This window comes from Microtus pennsylvanicus, chromosome X (genome assembly GCF_037038515.1).
Source record: "Microtus pennsylvanicus isolate mMicPen1 chromosome X, mMicPen1.hap1, whole genome shotgun sequence".
Lineage (NCBI taxonomy): Eukaryota > Metazoa > Chordata > Mammalia > Rodentia > Cricetidae > Microtus > Microtus pennsylvanicus.
The window spans coordinates 120,114,215-120,133,580 of NC_134601.1; the positions used below are offsets into that span (position 1 = coordinate 120,114,215).

Here is a 19,366-nt window from a genome sequence, read left to right on the forward strand (position 1 = left end):
TGATTCTTAGCACCCATATGGTGGCTCACAACCATCTGTAACTGTGATTCTAGATAATCAAACTCCCTCTTCTGGCTTCTGTTGGTGCACATACAAGTAAAGTGCATATACAAACACATAAAAATTATGAAAATTCAAAATGTATTTTTGTTTCAGTGTTAAGATATAAGACGGAATTAGAAACTTCAGTTATCTTTCAAATGAATCAAAAGCCCCCAAACCCCCAACTTAAGTATATAACATCATTAGAATGTAAGATCGTCTTAATTCTAGCAAAACCACCATCTCCTTGAGTGGTGATTGATGATGGTGAAGGTTAATGTGAAGGAAGAAGGCATTAAATTCTACCTGAGCATCATTCATAATAAATTGTACTCTGTATGAAACATGGAACATATTGCTCAATAGTAATATTCAACACATTGTTCATTATTATTATTTTATATCACTGTACATGATGACACGAAGTACCACTGTTTTAAGTCTGGAGCAGAAACTGTCATTCAAATGGAGTTACAGACCATATATCAGTATCCTGCAATGTAATGAGGTACCGCAGGGCAGTTCAGCATCCATGGATGCTTGGGAAGAATACCAACTCACAGGCCTACTTCATCAAACATTTCTAAGGTGCTTCCTAGGAATCTGAGTTCTAATCAACTCTCCGTTTGGCTGTCAAACATGCTTGACTTTGAAATCATTTGTATATTGCATTAGTTGCTATTCCGTTCTGTAATAAAAAGACTATGACCAAGGAAACTGAGAGAAGAAAGACTTTAATTTGACTTACAGTCCTAGAGGGCTAGAATTCATAATGGCAGGACAGAGGCAGCTTGCAGGATGATAGATAGAGCAGGATGCTGAAAGTTCACATCCTTGATTTTTTTTTAAGATGTGAATATGTCTTTTGCCTGCATATATGTCGATAGACCACATGTGTACCTGGTGTCCATGAAGGCCAGAAGAGGGCATCAGATACCCTAAAACTAAAGTTACAGATGGTTGTGAGCCACTATGTGGGTGCTGGGAATTGAACCCAGATCCTCTGGAAGAACAGCCATGTGTTCTTAAGCACTGAACCATCTCTTAAACTTTTAAGAGCTTATCTTGAACTGCAAGCAAGAAGCAGAGAGAGCAAACTACAAATAAAGCCTGCCCCCATTGACATAATTCCTCCACCAAGGCCACACCTTCTAAGCTTCCCCCAAACAATGCCACAAACTGGGGACCAAGTATTCAAACGCTGGAGAGCTTTCTCATACAGAGGCAAATGTACACAGATTCCTGTTCTTGGAAGGATATTTAATTATCACCCTTGTGCCAACAGAGACAAAGTGAGTTCTTAACAAATCATCTTTTCAGTTTTACTCCATCTTACACACAAGACACACCCTTCCCAAACTGCAGTCTAGAAATGGATGTCTACCATAACCTGGGGAGTAGTACATAAAACATAGCACAAGCAAAATGAACAATTCGATCAAAATTTCAAGGAAATACCTTGTTTTCTCCCTTTTTAGTAACTAATGTAAGAGATAAACAACACATCAGACATTATTAACTAGCTAAATCACATTGTGCCTTTCTACTTCCCTAAAAAAGAGTGAGAGGGTTGGTCAACGTTTATACTCATTCCCTTCAGTATTCCAAAGTTTCTCTTCATGGTTTATCTTGTTCCCGAAGTGGTTCGATGGCAGATAGGAGCTGCTGAAATGTGGGCCGCTTTTCTGGAAGCTAAACAAAAGAGAATCCTGAAGTGTTAGATAATCAAAGTTTTCATTCAAAGGAACAATATTGGGGCCAGGGGTGTGACTCAGCTGGCAACGTGCTTGCCTGGCATGCAGGACACCCTAGCTTTGGTTCTCTGCACCACGTTAACCAGGTGCGTGGCACACATCTGTAATCTGAGGATTTGGGAGGAAGAGGCAGGAGGATCAAATGTTCAAAGTCTTTCCCAGCTATTCAGCAAGTTTGAGGCCAGCCTGGGCTACATGAGACCCTTACTCAAAAATTTAAATGACAAACAACAATATAGGGCTGAGGTGGGTAAAAGCACTTGCCCTACAAGTTCCAATTTTCAAAACTCACATAAAAGCCAGCTATGTGACAAGAGTCTCTGTGATGTCAGCCCTCCTATGGCAAAATGGGAATTGGAGGCAGGAGGATGCCTGGGAATTCACAGGTCAACTTGTTTGGTATATACAACAGCAAAGGAGATTCTGTATCAAGCAAGGTGGATGGTATGGACTGACACCAGACACAGACTTACCATGGCAGCAGAATACCTACATTCACAATGCACACACACACACACACACACACACACACACACACACACACACACAATATATATATAAAACAAGCATACTTCAGTCCTAATGTGAGTGACATTCTTTTTCGTTTGAGAGAGGGTCTCACTGAGTAGCCCTGACCTGGAACTTGATATATATACACTAGGCTGACCTCAAACTTGTAGAGATTTGCTCTGCCCCTGCCTCCTAATTGCTACGATTCAAGGAATGTGGAATGTGTACCACACTCACTGATAGTGCCTTTTGAAATGTGGAAACACCATAGACCTTTCCACAGAGATTAGGAATAAGGCAAGTGTGACTTCTGTATTCACTATTCTTAAGATCATGTTGAAATTACTCATCTGTGTACCCAGAAAGCAAAAACCAGACCCAAGAATTAGCAAAGGAAACATAATTATATGCTGAGAAATAAAAGAGGACTAACTACAGACTTCCATGAAAAAGAAAGGATTTTGATAGGTGGGCAGGGTAAAAAAAATTAACAAATAAAATTAAATATTCAATAGTAACCAGTCTGAAAATACGATGGAAGGGAACACATCATTTATAACAGAGGCAATACCAAAATCAGATTCTTAAAAGTGAACCTCCAAACAAGGAAAAAGTTGAAAAGGTACACATGAAGATTGTAACATATATTGAGAAACAACTCTCCTTTGCCCTCCAGCAGGGCTTGTCAGTGTTATGGAGATGCAGAATGTCTCCAGTTAACATAAAAAGGAAATACAGTCTTAAGGATGTGAATGGGTTTCTCTTAAGCTAGATGAATTTATTTCACAGATTATGAATTTGTGAAATAGCTAGGAAGCTGTAAAGTACAATAAACTATAATACATGATATTTTAACATTGCAGAATACTTCACTTGCTATGTGCCAGGGTATAATTAAGATAGTGTGGTGCTGGCATAGAAAGACTAGACCACAGAAGAGGAAGTCCCAAAATAAATCACTATTATTCTGCATGGAAAGGTAGGATAATATTAGCGCGGCCTCTCACTGCTGTTAAGGTGGTGCCTTATCTCTTGATGGTCTTTTAGCAAACAGTGCTTCCAACAACTGGACAAACATTATAAAACTGTATGCATAGTTCATGCTATTTATAAGAAACACAATAGAATAAAAATAAATATTTCTAAAGTTTCATTTTCGTACTGCTCAAGATGTTTCAACAGCTCCACAATACATATAAAACTCGACTCTCTCTTCCTCTTCCTCCCTGTCCTCCTCCTCTTCCTCTTCTTCAGGGTACACAACCTCGAGCAGACTTATTTATTTTCAGTCGTTCCGACAACAGCTCTAGCTGAGAACAGTGTGCCTGCGGCCGGCTTCCACACCTTTGTGTGGTGCTGTTCTCATTAGGACACGCTTGGGCACCATCTCTACGCACATACCGAGGGAAGTTTGAAGAGAATTCCCAATTTGGCTCAGACACCAGTGCATTCAGGAAGCTGCTCTCCTTTCTCTGAGCTTCATGTTCCTTTCTGTTTTTTTTTCATTTGGGAACATAATTATGATCTTCTTGATGTTTGCCGCACAGCCCCCTACCCCCACACAGTGTGTGTACATGTGAGAAGACTTTGGGGTCAGTGAAGGAAATAGTGGAACCTCAGACCTGACAGCCCCAGTTAGTTATTTAAACATCAAAGCTAAAGCTATTTGTGATGGAATTGCCTCCATTTTAGGCCCACATCCACTTCAAGTTATTTGGTGCTTTGGGCACTCGAAGGTGGGGTGGGGGGATGAAGAAGAAGAAGAAGAAGAAGAAGAAGAAGAAGAAGAAGAAGAAGAAGAAGAAGAAGAAGAAGAAGAAGAAGAAGAAGAAGAAGAAGCAGCAGCAGCAGCAGCAGCAGCAGCAGCAGCAGCAGCAGCAGCAGCAGCAGCAGCAGCAGCAGCCGCTGCCTTTCAGGTGATTTGTGTATGTGATTAGATGTTGCTATCATGCAGCTTTGGGTTGAGCAGAGATTTTATAGTTTTGTTAAGAGTGAGGCCTCAACCCCACGCAAGAATCTCTAGGTAACTGAGGAAAGCTGGGAGTGGGAAAGGCGGCCTTCCCCAGGGAAGAGCACACCAATTGGTTGTCCAATGCCAAACAGTCAACCCTGAAAACATACATACAAGCAACTTTACATGATTAAACAGGTTATATTTAAGACTGTATATGTATATACATATGTGCATGTAATAACAATAAGTGGAAGATGAAGCCACGAATTTGAAGGGGGATATATGGAAAGATGTGGAGGGAGGAAAGACAAAGGAGAAATGTAATTATAATCTCAAAAACAAAAACAAAAACAAAAACAAGATAGCTGGGAAGTGGTGGTGCACACCTTTAATCCCAGCACTCAAGAGGCTGAGGCAGGCAGATTTCTGAGTTTGAGGCCAGCCTTGTCTACAGCGTGAGTTCCAGGATAGACCAGGGCCACACAGAGAAACCTTCTCTAGAAAAATAAAACAAACGGAGCCAAACTAAACCAACCAACCAAACAACCAAACAAACAAATGTTAAAAAAAGAAAAAAAATAGTGAAGACACTGGCAGCAGCCAGCCTGCCTCGGTAATAACTGTGTGACTTCAGGTAAGCTACTTAACCTCTCTGAGTTCCTATTTCCTCACCCTATGCACTGGGGTGGTTTCTGATGAGCTCATAAGTTCTTACAACAGTGCCATCGGTTCTTCAGTAAACTGTCAACTGCCTTGATTTTTTAAAACGATTTATTTATTTATTTATTGACTTTCTGCCAGGATAGGGTGTCAGATCCCACTACAGATGTTTGGGAGCCACCATATGGGTGCTGGGAATTGAACTCAGGACCTCTGGAAGAGCAGCCAGTGCCCTTAACCATTGAGCCATCTCTCCAGCCCTGCCTTGATTTTTTTTTTTTACATTATAAACAAACATGATCCAGAGCCGCTCCCAACTTCTCTGTGGCAGGCACTTTCCCTCACCTCCAGCGAACCCCCCCCCCCCCCGCAAACCCAGTTCTGGCCTGCTTAGGGGGTATACTTGCCTCATGCCAGCAGCTGTACATGATTTGGTAGATGGTGTCGGATGCCAGCTGCGGCCGGTAGAGTCTGTGGCCCTGGGAGACCTTCACAACCACCTCGGAGTTATCATATAAGTCATAGGGTTGCTTCCCCAGACTAAACACCTCCCACATCAGGATCCCTGTAGTGCATCCGGGGACAGCCCCAGCAGACGGAAAAGAAAGAGAGCCAGTGTCAGAAGGCCCAGGGCTTGTGGAAGGAACTTCCTATCACAGGACCAGAAGGCCATGAGATGGAGCAAGGGATTTCTGGGAAACAAGGCCTAGCGAAAAGGGGAGGGCATGGGGGCATGGATGGTGGACTTAGAGTATCACTTCTGCAGTCTAGGTGTTCCTGTATTTCTTCAGACCCATCCTCGACTCCATGCACTCAAGGCTCGTCTGTCCATCCTCTCCAAGGACACAGAGGCTAAACCAGTGGTTCTCAGTCTTCCTAATGCTGTGGCCTTTAATAAAGTTCCTCATGTTATGATGACCCTCCCAACCATACGATTAGTTTCATTGCTACTTCATAACTATAATTTTGCTACTGTTATGAATCATAATGCAAATATCTGATATATAGGATAGCTGATATGTGACCCCTGTGAAAGAAAGGGTTAGTTGACCCCCAAAGAAGTCGAGAACCACTGATTTAAACAATTAGCCAGGTTCAAAACCCTGGACAACACACATATTCAGAAAGAAGACAATTGCTCTCAAATGCCAAACTTTGAGTTATAGGCTACAGATTTTATGTAAACTAAGCAGTCTTCCGCTTTGTGATGTTTCTTCCTTTAAACACATATTCTAAACCAGTTCCACAAAAAAGTGAGACTCCCTCACAACTCTCTCTTGGTAAGGTTGCTCATGCATTCCAAGCCTGATAGCACCACATAAAATAACTGGGGGAGGGAGGGTTTTCTTTGAGAGGGGCTTTCAGAAGTCCCAATTCATTTTGAATATCCATAGCAGGAATAAATGGTTTAAGAATAGATTTACTATCTGTCCAAAGCCGGAAGACAACTGCAACTCGATTGTTTCATGAGGTGGATTATCAGGTTGGGCAATGCTGCCTCCAGTCAAAAACAAGTTGTAACTATTGAATGAGGTTACAGATTTCAAGAATACTAGTCAGAAGGCATATCAGTTGGTACATAGATATGAAACTAGTCTTGACAACAAGGGCCAAACTTAACCCAAAAGCAATATCTGTGTTACTTTGCCTTGTGGGGTGCCCATGTGGTTACCTTTATACTTTTTGAAAGGGAGTATTTATTTCTAATGTCTAGTTGGAACAGAAAAATAAACTGATAATGAAAGTTTTCTTTCCCCAAGTTGTCTTGCGTGTGTTACATGGTAAATGAAATTGCACTTATGGACTAAGACAAGCTTGAAATATTTCTTGGTTATATTTGTTCTACCTTGTTACTTGTCAATAATTTGACTTACTTATCCTGGACCCACCAGACAGTTGTTGAGAACAGTCATGATTCTATTGACATACTTTTAAAAACCCCAATTTTTAAAATATAAATATAAAATTTATAATATATTTATAAAAATATAAATATAAAATATAAAAAATAAATTTAATTTTTAAAAACTCTGACAATTGACAGAATCACAACTTACACAATTTTTTTTTTTTACCGTTTCATAATCACTTCTACAGAATTTGGCTTCTCTTCTTTTGTTTTTGTTTGTTTGTCTGTTTTTGCAGTGCTAGGATCAAACCAGGGCCTTGAACACCCAAGGCAAATGTTTTGCCTCAGAGCTATACTGCTGACCCAACCAACACAACTAATCAAACTTTTGCTATTGTCCTGAGACAGGTCTTGTTAAGTTCCTCAGCCTGGCCTAGAACTCATGATCCTCCTGCCTCAGCACCTGAGGCCCAGGACTACAAATGTGTCCTGTCATGTAGCTTGAGAGAGTAAATTTTAATCTAAACATTTTAAGAAAATAGTGGGTATCAAATTTCTATAGAAATATGCCCATAAACAGTGGTCTATATTTAAGTCGTCCAACCTTTGGGCTGAGATTTAAATTTTAACGATTCCTTCACAAAACTTTCTGAGGCTAGAAGTGGAACACACCCGGAATCCTAGCTCTTGAGAGGCTAAGGAGGTAGGAGAAAGATGAGTTTGAGCCTAGCCTGGGTTACATAACAAAACTTTGTTTGTTTGTTAAAAAAACAGAGCAAAACCATTTGAAAGTTTCATCGGAATAGCTCCTAAGTCCCTTGACTCTTAAGGCTTATGCTAACATGATGTAAATTATGGATGTGCATAAGACTTCCTAACACCGAACCCAAGGAAGGAAATGGCCTTTTTCAACCGCTTGCTTGTCTCACACCGCGTGTGGAATTTTGTAAAGACTCGGGCTTCTTTTTCAAATGGATGTTGCTGTCCTTGTGGTTTCCTGTTGTGGAAGCTGACTTATGAAATGGGGCTGGGTGCTGTGTGGTTACTTCCTTACCGAATGCCCATACGTCTGACTTGCTGCTGTATTTGAAGTAGTGAAACACCTCTGGGGCCGACCACTTGACTGGAAACTTGGTTCCTACTGAACTGACATACTGGTCATCAAGAACGTATCTGTAGGGAAAACATCAGCACAGACATCAAGACACACAGTGGGAATACCTTTATTGGCCAGCATTGCCTCCATGGCCTACTACCATCAGCTAGGCCAACGAAGGACATAGAACGTCCATAGTCTGCTGAACGCTTCAGTTTTCTAGCTAATTTTTTATTTGTTCTGTTTCTCTCTTCCTGAGACAAGGTCTCGTGATCTTCTGATCTTCTTCCTCTACCTCCCAAATGCCAGCATTTTAGAAAGAAAAGCTGTTTTGGGACATCACTGGCTCACCTTGTCATTCCAAAGTCTGAGACTTTCACAGAGAGGTCACTGTCCACCAAACAGTTCCGAGCAGCCTTGGGAGGGAAAGCAAAATCTTCAAGTGGTAAAAGCAACCAAGAATCTCCTTATATCAGAGACTCAGCCATTTTCTTCCCCTTGGCTTCATTTTCAGCCAAACCCAACACAGCCTATCACAACCCCAATTACTCAGAAGGATTTTTTTAAAAATCCCCTGGAATTTTCAATTTTTCAAAATGAAAACGCGCTGGCATAAGTCTGTCTACCCAAGCATCTGAACTGATTGACAATATACTTGAACACAGAATCTCAGCTCAGCAAGGAGAGAGCCTTCCAGTAAGTAGATCCTGTGCATTCTTAGATGCTCGGAGTTGTGCACACTACCCCCAGGACTTAGGGGATGCATTGGCCGGGTGTGTGCAGGATGCTCGCTTTTCAGCAAAGCAAATCTGAAGTTAAAGGCCAGTGCATACCAAACAGTACTCAGAACTCTCACACCAAGCCAAACACACACTTCCCTTTCCGTCTAATTCTTTTGTATTTTCAGTTATTATATCAAGTCGCCGCTTTAGCACTAAACTCTTTTTCAGAGTAAAGGTCAGCTTCGGTTTAGTGACCTTGAGAAACAGTGAACTGACCCACGTCTTTTCATCTGTTCTTCACACCACAGCGCAGGTAGCTACGGAGATCCTCATGCCTCCCTTGACTCTGACCTTTCCGAGTTTCAAATATTTCACTAAGATGGTGATCTTTAGATTGTAAAACTATTACGTGCTCACAGGAGTAAAAGCAAGGCATCCATCCCTCTTTGTCAGACCTCTCAGCGGCCCTATCCCTGGACGAGGGAACTTCGGGCTATGTCCTCTTATGTCATCCACCTGCCGGAGGCTTGCCTTACCAAATCCCTATGTATGAACTGGTGGCTCTCCAAGAAGGCCATGCCTTCACAGACATCGTAGCACATTTCCAAGAGCTGGGAGGTTTCCAGTCCCTTCCCATGACTCTTCAGGTAACTAAGCAAGCAACCGTTGGTTATATACTCAGTTACTATGTAGATGGGGTATTTCTTCGAACACACTCCATAGAATTTAACCAGCTTGGGATGGCTGAGTTTCCTGTAAAAGAATAGGTTTGTAAAGTTCATTTTCAAGATGGCTTGGCCAAGGATGAACAGATTCTCATCCCCTCTACCTGAACAGAGAAAGAGAGCTGGGAGCTTCAGATTTTGTTCAAACAGGACAATTTTTGGAGGCACAAAAGGAAACAGTGTTCTTGCCTCAGATCTGATACTGGCAGCCACTCTGCAACGCACTCAGTCTGGACATGCTGTGTTCGCCTCTACCCCCAAAAATCAGGATAGTGGCGTGGGTTGAAGTATTATAATTTGAAGGGTGTAAATACAGCATAAAATGTGAAGTGAGACTTCACATAATCTCCCTTTTTTATATCTTTTTTGGTTCTATCTTCCTTTTTTGATTTTTAAAAAATGCTGGTGTGTGTGTGTGTGTGTGTGTGTGTGTGTGTCCATTTGCATGTATGTTTCTGTGTGGAGGCCAAAGGACAATCTCAGATATCATCTTCAGAAAGGCCACCGATCTCCTTTGAGATGGGGTCTTTAACTGGCCTGAAACTTGCCAGACAGCATAGGCTGACTGGTCAGTGAGCCTCAGGAGTGCTTCTGTTTCTCCCTCCCCATAGCTTGGATCAATTTTACAGATTACAGTACTTTTTAATGACAAAAATGCACTTTAATATTTTACCAGAGACACCAGCTGTACCATGTACCCAAGAAAGTTTTTTTTTTCAGAAAAAGAATTTTACGCTCTATGAAAGGGGAACACCAAGGAGCTTTCTTTAGTTTTCTATAACAGTTTTTTTTACCAAGGACAGAACCAGCCACATAATTTCTAGGTTCTGAGAAAAAATGAGAATAGGAAAAAATAATTGCTTACAACTTAATTTGAGCACCATGTGATAGCTCACACCTATATTTCACTGTACTTATGGGGGATTTATGGTGAAGTTGGGCTACACAGTAACTTCCAGGCTACCCTGGCTTATGAAATGAAACTGTGCCACAAAACCACAAACCAAAAAAGTATTATTATTATTTTTTACTCTGACCTTTCTAAAATTATTTTTTATTGATTTTTATTGAGCTCTACATTTTTTCTCTGCTCCCCTCCCTGCCTTTCCCCTCCCCTTCAACCCTCTCCCAAGGTCCCCATGCTCCCAATTTACTCAGGAGATCTTTTTCTACTTCCCATGTAGATTAGATATATGTATGTCTCTCTTAGTGTCCTTATTGTTGTCTAAGTTCTCTAGGCTGGTTTTCTTTGCTTTATGTCTAAAAATCACCTATGAGTGAGTACATGTGATAATTATCTTTCTGTGTCTGGGTTACCTCACTCAATATGATGTTTTCTAGATCCATCCATTTGCCCACAAATTTAAAGATGATTTTTTTTCTGCTGTGTAGTACTCTATTGTGTAAATATACTACATTTTCTTTATCCATTCTTCAGCTGGGGAGCATTTAAGTTGTTTCCAGGTTCTGGCTATGACAAACAAAGCTGCTATGAACATAGTTGAGCACATGTCCTTGTGGCACAATTGAGCATCCTTTGGATATATACCCAAAAGTGGTATTGCTGGATCTTGAGGAAGGTTGTTTTCTAATTTTCTGAGAAATCACCACACTGACATCCAAATGGGCTGTATCAGCTTGCATTCCCACCAGCAATACAGGAGTTTTCCCTTTACCCCACGACCTCTCCAGCATAAGTTGTCATCAGTGTTTTTGATCTTGGCCATTCTTACAGGTGTAAGATGGAATCTCAGAGTTGTTTTGATTTGCATTTCTCTGATGACTAAGGATGTTGAGTGCTTCCTTAAGTGTCTTTCAGCCATTTTAGATTCCTCTGTTGAGAGTTCCCTGTTTAGATCTGTACTCCATTTTTTTTATTGGATTATTTGTTCTTTTGATGACCGTTTTTTTGGGCTCTTTGTATACTTTGGAGATCAGACCTCTGTCTGATGTGGGGTTGGTGAAGATCTTTTCCCATTCTGTAGGCTGACATTTGTCTTGTTGACCATGTCCTTTGCTTTACAGAAGCTTTTCAGTTTCAGGAGGTCCCATTTATTAATTGTTTCTCTCAGTGTCTGTGCTGCTGCGGTTATATTTAGGAAGTAGTCTCCTGTGCCAATGCATTCAAGAGCACTTCTCACTTTCTCTTCTATAAGGTTCAGTGTGGCTAGCTTTATGTTAAGGTCTTTGATCCATTTGTACTTGAATTTTGTGCATGGTGATAGATATGAATCTATTTTTATTCTTCTACATGCTGATATCCAGTTATGCCAGCACCATTTGTTAAATATGCTTTCTTTTTTCCATTTGATATGTCTTGCTTAATTGTCAAAAATCATGTGTTCAAAGGTGTGTGGATTAATATCTGGGTCTTTGATTCGGTTCCATTAGTACTCCTGTCTGTTTTTATTTCACTACCAGACTGTTTTCAGTACTGTAGCTCTGTAGTAGAGTTTGAAGTCAGGGATTGTGATGCCTCCAGAAATTCTTTTATTGTACAGGATTGTTTTGGCTTTTTTTTTTTGCTTTCCCATATGAAATTGAATGCCATTCTTTCGAGGTCTGTGAAGAATTTTGCTAGGATTTTGATGGGCATTGCATTGAATCTGTAGATTGCTTTTGGTAAGATTGCCATTTTTACTATGCTAATTCTGTCTACGCAAGAGTATGAGAGATCTTTTTATTTTCTGGTGTCTTCTTCAATTTCCTTCTTCAAAGTTTTAAAGTTCTGTCATACAAGTCTTCACTTATTTGGTTACAGTTATTCTAAGATATTTTATGCTATGTGTGGCTATAGTGAAGGGTGATGTTTCTCTGATTTCTTTCTCAGCCCATTTATCATCTGTGTACAGGAGGGTTACTGATTTTTTTGAGTTAATCTTGTATCCTGCTACATTACTGAAAGTGCTTATGAATTGTAGAAGTTCCTTGGTAGAATTTTTGGGGTTGCTTATGTAAACTATCATATCATCAGCAAATAGTGAGAGTTTGACTTCTTCTTTTCAAATTCGCATCCTCTTGATCTCCTTTTGTTGTCTTATTGCTCTAGCTAGGACCTCATGAACTATATTGAATAGATATGGAAAGAGTGAACAACCTTGTCTTGTTCCTGATTTCAGTGGGATTGCTGGGAGTTTCTCTCCATTTAGTTTGATGTTGGCTGTCGGCTTGCTGTATATTGCCTTTATTATGTTTAGGTATGTTCCTTGTATCCCTGCTCTCTCCAAGACCTTTATCATGAATGGATGTTGTATTTTTTCAAAAGCTTTTTCAGCATCTAATGAGATGATCATGTGGTTTTTATTTTTCAGTTTGTTTATGTGGTGGATTACGTTGACAGATTTTCATGTATTGAACTATCCCTGCATCTCTGGAATGAAACTGACTTGATCATGGTGGATGATGGTTTAAAAGGTATTATTTTACAAGAGTGAAAACACAGCCACAAAGCAAGTACTGGAGGGACCTTGCTAATATGTGGTGACATGTCCTTGGTTGCTAATACACGGTGCCATGCCCACGAAGACAGCCCGGATGAAAGGCTCGTATTCATGTAGTATCTCCACTGAACAATTCCTCAGTTATGGGAGAAGCAATCATTGTAACTTCCCTGTCTCCTTTATCTTTAAAATGAATCATCAAGGACATGGACACTGGAGGAAACGGACACCAAGGAAATGGACACTGGCCCTATAAAAATGTCTCTGAAAACTGTTGATTAGCTTTTTCAATAGATGTGGGTATATATGGCGAATAAATCCTTTCCTCCCCAAGTGGCTTTTGGTTACGGTCTTTCTCACAGTAATAAAAGTAGGTGGAATCTGCAAATTTCAACTCTTTTGTGTGTGTGGTGAAGGGTAGAAGTCAACCTTAGCTGTCACTTCTCAGGAGCCGTCGACCTTGTTTGTGAGACAGGGTCTCTCATTGAGACCTTAGATTCCTCAATTAGACAAGGTTGACTGGACAGTGAACTCCAGAGATCCACCTGCCTCCTCCTCCCCAATTCTGCAGTTACAAGCACGAATCACTGCTTTTACGTGGGCTCAAGGGATTGAACTCATGCTGCAAGGCCAGCACTTTACTGACTGAGCCATCTGACCAAGACCTTGATATAATACTTTTTGATCTTCCCTGATTAGTTTTCTAAAGGAGTGACCAGCCATGCTGCTTTACCTGGGTTAGAAGCATTTCTAAGGATGAAGGACTCACCCACTCGAGGACTGCCGAAGACAGTCCTTGAGTCTGTTTCTTCAAGGGTGAGCCATGCTACTCCTAAGTGATACCATTGGCTAACACATAGTTGTTTGTGGGAGATGCAAGGGGAAATTAGATATACTGAGGGCTGTACCCACCCACATGTAACTCTTAAGGCCCTTTGTAGCACAGGGCAATGTTGTGAGCAGGAGAAAGATCAAAAGAAGAGAATTCAAAGGCACAGAGGCCAAAGGATGCTTTCTCAATAGAGTCAGAAGTATTCTGACTTCAAACATGGCATTTCAAGGTGTTATGCAGGCCTACTTGTCAAATTAGGAGCATAACATTGATTTTATTTAACAGCTCGTTAGGCTAAACTATAAGTCTTAAATATTTGTAATTGCAACATAGGCCAGTCTTTGCAAATGTTAGGGAAAGGGACTGCTAATGTTGATGCTCTTCTGTGGAGAGTGAACATCCTCACTCCTGAGGAGAGACTTACATCATGGTCTGGGCCTCCTGAAAGAATTCATCTTCTGACATGGCGCCCTCCTTGATCATCTTTACAGCCACATCATACTGCCCCTTCCACTTGCCCAGCTGGACCACTCCAAACTGGCCACTTCCCAGCTCCTTCAACAGGGCGATCTCTTCTCGTTTCAGTTCCCAAACTCCTAATTAAAGCAAAGCAGAAACTTTAGAAGTCATGTCAACAACTCACAAAGTGATTTCTTCTGTAATGAGCTTTTTGTGTCCACAAAATGAGGGCCACTCAGACATCATTTGGAGCAAAATCCTCAGTGAACTGATATCATGACCACATCACAGGAAAATGGAGTTTTCAAAGCAGCTGCAGTTCTTGACAGGAGTCAATTTTTTTTTGTCAGCTGGGGGTGTCTTGGAGAGAAACAATGTCAAAAATGTGCTTAATGTTCTTAGGTTGGTAAACTACTTTTAAATTTTTCATATAAAACAAATTAAACTGTGATCAAGGCGGATGTTATTACTCTACAGATAATGAGCTCCAAATAAGAGTAGACATAGAAGTCAAGAAAAAGGAAAGGCAGGTAAGAGGTGCTGGGGATGAATGGCAATGTCTGGTAAGAATAAACATTTGAGAGTTATTTTTGCTAAAGCTGGGAAGATCACAGAGTTAGTTGTGGATAGCCGGTTTCAAAAAAATAAATGAATGAAATAAATTAGACTAAATTTCTCCCTGGTGCAGTCTGAGCAGGGAATTCTTCCTGTCATCCATAATGAGTCAGGTTTGAATAACAGGTGTTTGAACCCCAAATGATGAGAAATGGAGTTGAAGAGCTCAAAGGTGTGTCCATACCACTTCCCAGAGCCACAGACATTGGGACCTTGTTGGCCTTGGTTGACACTGGGTGGCGGAGCCGTGTGATCATGCCTGCAATGGAATCAGCAGCATAATGTCATGTTACCATCATATTATATTACACAGAATCACTCCACACTCTCCCAACAAGCTGAAAATGTGGGACTTGGGGTGTTGTGATGCAGAAAGAGAAGCAATGTTTAGTATTTTCATCAGATTCTTGTATTCAGTCACTTGACTCAACAAAGTCAATTAATGCAAAGCAAAATCGAAAAGAGCCAGTTACTTTGTATGAAATCCCATAGGGATTAGTTGCTAGATGTAATCTTTTGTATAATTTTTTTCTCATTCATATTTAATTGTCTTTTTCCAGTTCTACATTTACATATGCATATAAATAGCACAGAAATCAGACTAAAATCTCAATAGGAAACATATATTTACATATAAAACAAACCATGCTAAAATTAAATCTATTTCTAAATTATGTCAAATGCTCAAGCCATTTTCATCAACATATAGCTACGGTAAAGTTGAGTTAAAGCTGTCATGCTTATAGTGTCTTGAAAGAAACCACTCCAAAGAGTGAATGATTATTGCTTTAAGCATACGGTGGTTTCCTGATCGGAACTAGCATATATGTGTTTTTTCCTTCCTTCCTTTAGATAATTGTTTTCTTTTTAATAGTGTCCACCAAATGTTTTCAATATGATCCCTTTACTCAGCGGATAAAGATACCAGCATGCATAGTGTAAGTTTTTATTTTGCAAAAGCGTATAGAAATATATGTATATTTGCACACATATAAAAATATACATATAACCTCTGGGTAAGATAAATAATAATTATTTTTAAAAGTATTTTATATCTTATGATTTCTACTAGAAATGTAATGTCTTTGTGATAAAATAATTTAATAAAAAATAAACAAATTAGAAATTAACACCTGCTTTTGAAATATGTATATGTGTAACTAGTGCTGTAATAGCCATTGTGTTACCATAAAATACACTAACACACTGAGGATTTAATGAAACGATATTAAGAAAACCCAATGTTACATCAACATTTTAATATCTTTTTATATCCTGTGTATCCTCTAAGGTTCAATCGTTCATTTAGAGATAACTGTTTGTATAATAGCTTTCCCAAAAGTGCTACTGGTTACGATAAACAATTGAAGAAATTTGAGAAAAAGAAAAATCCAAGCATGAGCCAAAAGGAATTGGAATCAAGTGGTGGCAGTGCTCAGACGCCAAGCCCACAGTTTATTTCCCCCACTGTTGGGAATTCACCAAGTCACTGCCTGTAATGGATACTGTTCGAGACCTGGAAGATGGCTCAGTTAGTGAAACACTTGCTGTTCAAGCATAAGCGCCTGCGTTCACATCCCCAGTATCCATGAAAAAAACCTGGCACCATGGCGCACATCTTTAATTCTGGCACTGAGAAGGCGAAGACAAACAGATCCCTTGAAACGGCTAGCCAGCCAGTCTAGCTAATCGGTGAGCTCAAGGTTCAGTGAGAGATCCTGTCTCAAAGAATAAAGTGGGGAGTAACCGAGGAAGGCACCAAGACCTTGTCTTAGTCAGTGCTCTATTGCTGTGAAGAGACACCGTGACCAAGGAAGCTCTTACAAAAGAAAGCATTTAATTGGGGGCTCCTTTGCAGTTTCAGAGGGTCGGTCCATTATTATCATTGTGGGGAGCATGGCAACATGCAGGCAGACACTGGTGCAGTAGCTCACAGCTACATTCTGATCCATAGGCAGAGAGAGGCTTTTGAAACATCAAAGCCCACCCCCCAGTGATATACTTCCTCCAACCAGGCACACCTAATCCAAGAAGGCCACACCTACTAATCTCTGTCAAGTAGTACCACTCCTGATGAACAAGCATTCAAACCTATGAACCTGCGGGGGTCATTCTTATTCAAATCACCACATACTTCAAGCTTTTACACAATCTGCATATATGGTCATACACACACACAGAGAAACATGTACACAACATATACAATATCCCTTTGCAGAGGTACTATTATAGAAAACAGGGATACTCATTACTTCAGCAAAGTTTTAAAAGAAAAAACAATATCATACGTTGTTGAATATGAAAAACATTGTTACTAGTAGGATCATGCACTTCTGCAAACCATTTGACAATTTCTCATTTTTAAATGTTCATAGTCTTTGTCTTAGAAACAAGCAGTAGAATCATCCAAGCAAATGTACAGAGCTATGCATGCATTGCTATGCAATAAAATATCCATTAAAATGCAAAAATATCACACATAATCCTCTGCTAATCACCAGAGGGCTACTGCAAAATGTAATAGAATTCTACGTAGCTGTTAAAAAGATCACAGTAAGAAACGAATATTTGCATGGAAAGTCCTTTAAGGCAGGGTTAGTAAAGAAAACAAATTGAATAATATGTGGATATTGATCTTTTCTCTGTAAAGCATAATGTTTATGAACATGTGATTCTTATATAACAAATATTAGTATCCATATACAAAACATCATTGACACCATCCTGTGCGGAGAGATTCCCATCCAATGATGCACATTTCTCTAATGTTTGAATTTTATAATCAGATTGTTTTTATGGGCTAGGAAAAAAAACTAGAAATAAAGTTTTATTTAACCACTGAAGGATGGTTCAGTGGTTAAGAGCATTGCACTGCTCTTTCAGGGAACCTGAGTTTGGTTCCCAGCACCCACATCAGGTGGTTCACAACCATCTGTAACCACAGCTCGAGGGGATCTGATGCCCGCTTCTGCCCTCTGTGGGCACTGCATTCATTTGCCCAGCACATACATATAATTAAAAATAGATAAAAATCTAAAGGAAAAGAATTTTTCATTTTAAGTAATTCAGCTTATTTGACTTCATTCCTTTTAGTTTTATAGAGTGTATTATATTATATTTGAGGCGGTGTGAGCTACAAATTGAACCAGACAGTGATTGACAACATTTCCTCCTCATTTCTTGGTATCCTATTAATCAAGAATATTAAGGCGATCGATGGTATCCAAAAATCGGCCATTTATATGTGAGGGCCCATCCAGGAAAACCTGGACTAAGTTACCTGCTGAGTTGTGTTGGTGATAGTGTATGAGCTTTGGGATGGAGTCGAAGCAGTAGTTCTCGGCCAAGTAGAGCTTATTCTCGGCATTAGTATGCACATGGTAATGTTTGACAGTTCCTTTTTTATCACTAGTAAGGAAGAAAGACGACGTTAGAAGGTTTAAACAGTAAGGTTTGGATGAATTAATGAACACATAATTATTTTGAGTCTATTGACAAATGTTGGAGCAGGAAACCAGGGATACTTATTCAGACGACATCTGCCGCTTCTCAGCAAGCATCCCTAACAAGCAATAATGATGGCCAAGGGATCGTCTCTGAACTTGGTGTGTCCTTTACGCATATATAAAATTCATGCACAGTAAAATTTCAACTTTAGGTGCTAGTAACCTGGCCAAGCCAAGAAAGGTACCTGTAGCCAACCATAGCAAGCTGAGTTCAGTTCTACGTGGTGGAAAGAGAGAACGGACTTGCACAATTTTTTTCTCTAACATCCATACATGAGTCTCCAGTAGCACAGTTTAATAATTCATTATAATAATATTTTTGTAAAAATTCATGTACTGTTCCTTAGTGAGTATAAAAATAAAATTGACAGAATCTGTTTTTGATGGCTAAGAGCCTTGGACTTCTTTAGGATCATGTGAGAACATTAATTCTCTTTTACAATAATAATGGGGGAGAAAACTGTGTGGGCGAAGGTGATTAGGTTGTGGGTATCATCACCCTAGAGCTCCTTTGGGAGTGGGGCATGCAGGAAGAAAAGCATGGAGACATGCTTAAATCCCTCATCTAGGCCTCCTTGTTCCCAGCAGCAACAATACTATTGTTACCATCAGTTTAGCAGGTGTCTGCTCTGTGCCAGGTTGTGCCATAATCCAATAACTACATTGCGCATGCTTTCCATGTAAATCATTTTCTTCTTTTCCTCCAGTTCTAGAATATTGGGATGAGTTCACGTGCAACAACTCAGGCCAACCAGGAATAACATGTCTGTCTGAGATTTTAGAGTCCAGTTCTAATACTCACTTGCTAACTCCTCTGGTTTGTATAAAGGTCGGATGAGATTATGGTGTGCGTGTCTGTGCTATACTTGCCACTCAAGAACAAATTTATCAATGAATGAATTGTTCTTATTGTAATACAAACCAAGTTAAAAACTACAATTTAAAAAAAAAAGGAGAAGAGAGGGTATTTCCCTTTGCTGCAAATGACTGACCTGCTTTTGGTGTTAGTATAAGCTGATGACATTTCATGAAAGAGTTTTGCTTTCCCAGTCCAAATGGATATACCTACAAAACTACTTTTTAAAAAGGCTATTGCTTTCATTTAATTCCTTATCTATTTGATAATTTTCTGCTGGATCAGCTTCAAAAAATGAATCTGGGGGAATGAAGCTTGAAAGGGAAGACATTTGACATTGCATTTG

At 40.0% G+C, this 19,366-nt stretch overlaps 1 protein-coding gene across 2 annotated transcripts in view; it reads right to left on the bottom strand.

The window, feature by feature from the left end:
• Positions 1–1,292: 1,292 nt before the first annotated feature.
• Positions 1,293–19,366, bottom strand: part of Bmx (BMX non-receptor tyrosine kinase) — a 62,563-nt gene continuing 44,489 nt past the window's right edge. Inside the window, exons 12-19 of one of the 2 annotated variants that reach the window (XM_075957048.1) lie at positions 17,939–18,066; positions 14,843–14,917; positions 14,009–14,180; positions 9,124–9,340; positions 8,217–8,281; positions 7,824–7,942; positions 5,328–5,485; positions 1,293–1,734 (exon numbers count right to left, since the gene is read on the bottom strand). In XM_075957048.1, coding sequence (XP_075813163.1) covers positions 1,660–1,734; positions 5,328–5,485; positions 7,824–7,942; positions 8,217–8,281; positions 9,124–9,340; positions 14,009–14,180; positions 14,843–14,917; positions 17,939–18,066 — 1,009 coding nt within the window. In that variant the 3' untranslated portion in view covers positions 1,293–1,659. The remainder of the gene's footprint in view (positions 1,735–5,327; positions 5,486–7,823; positions 7,943–8,216; positions 8,282–9,123; positions 9,341–14,008; positions 14,181–14,842; positions 14,918–17,938; positions 18,067–19,366) is intronic. The other variant, XM_075957047.1, reaches the window with a different exon arrangement.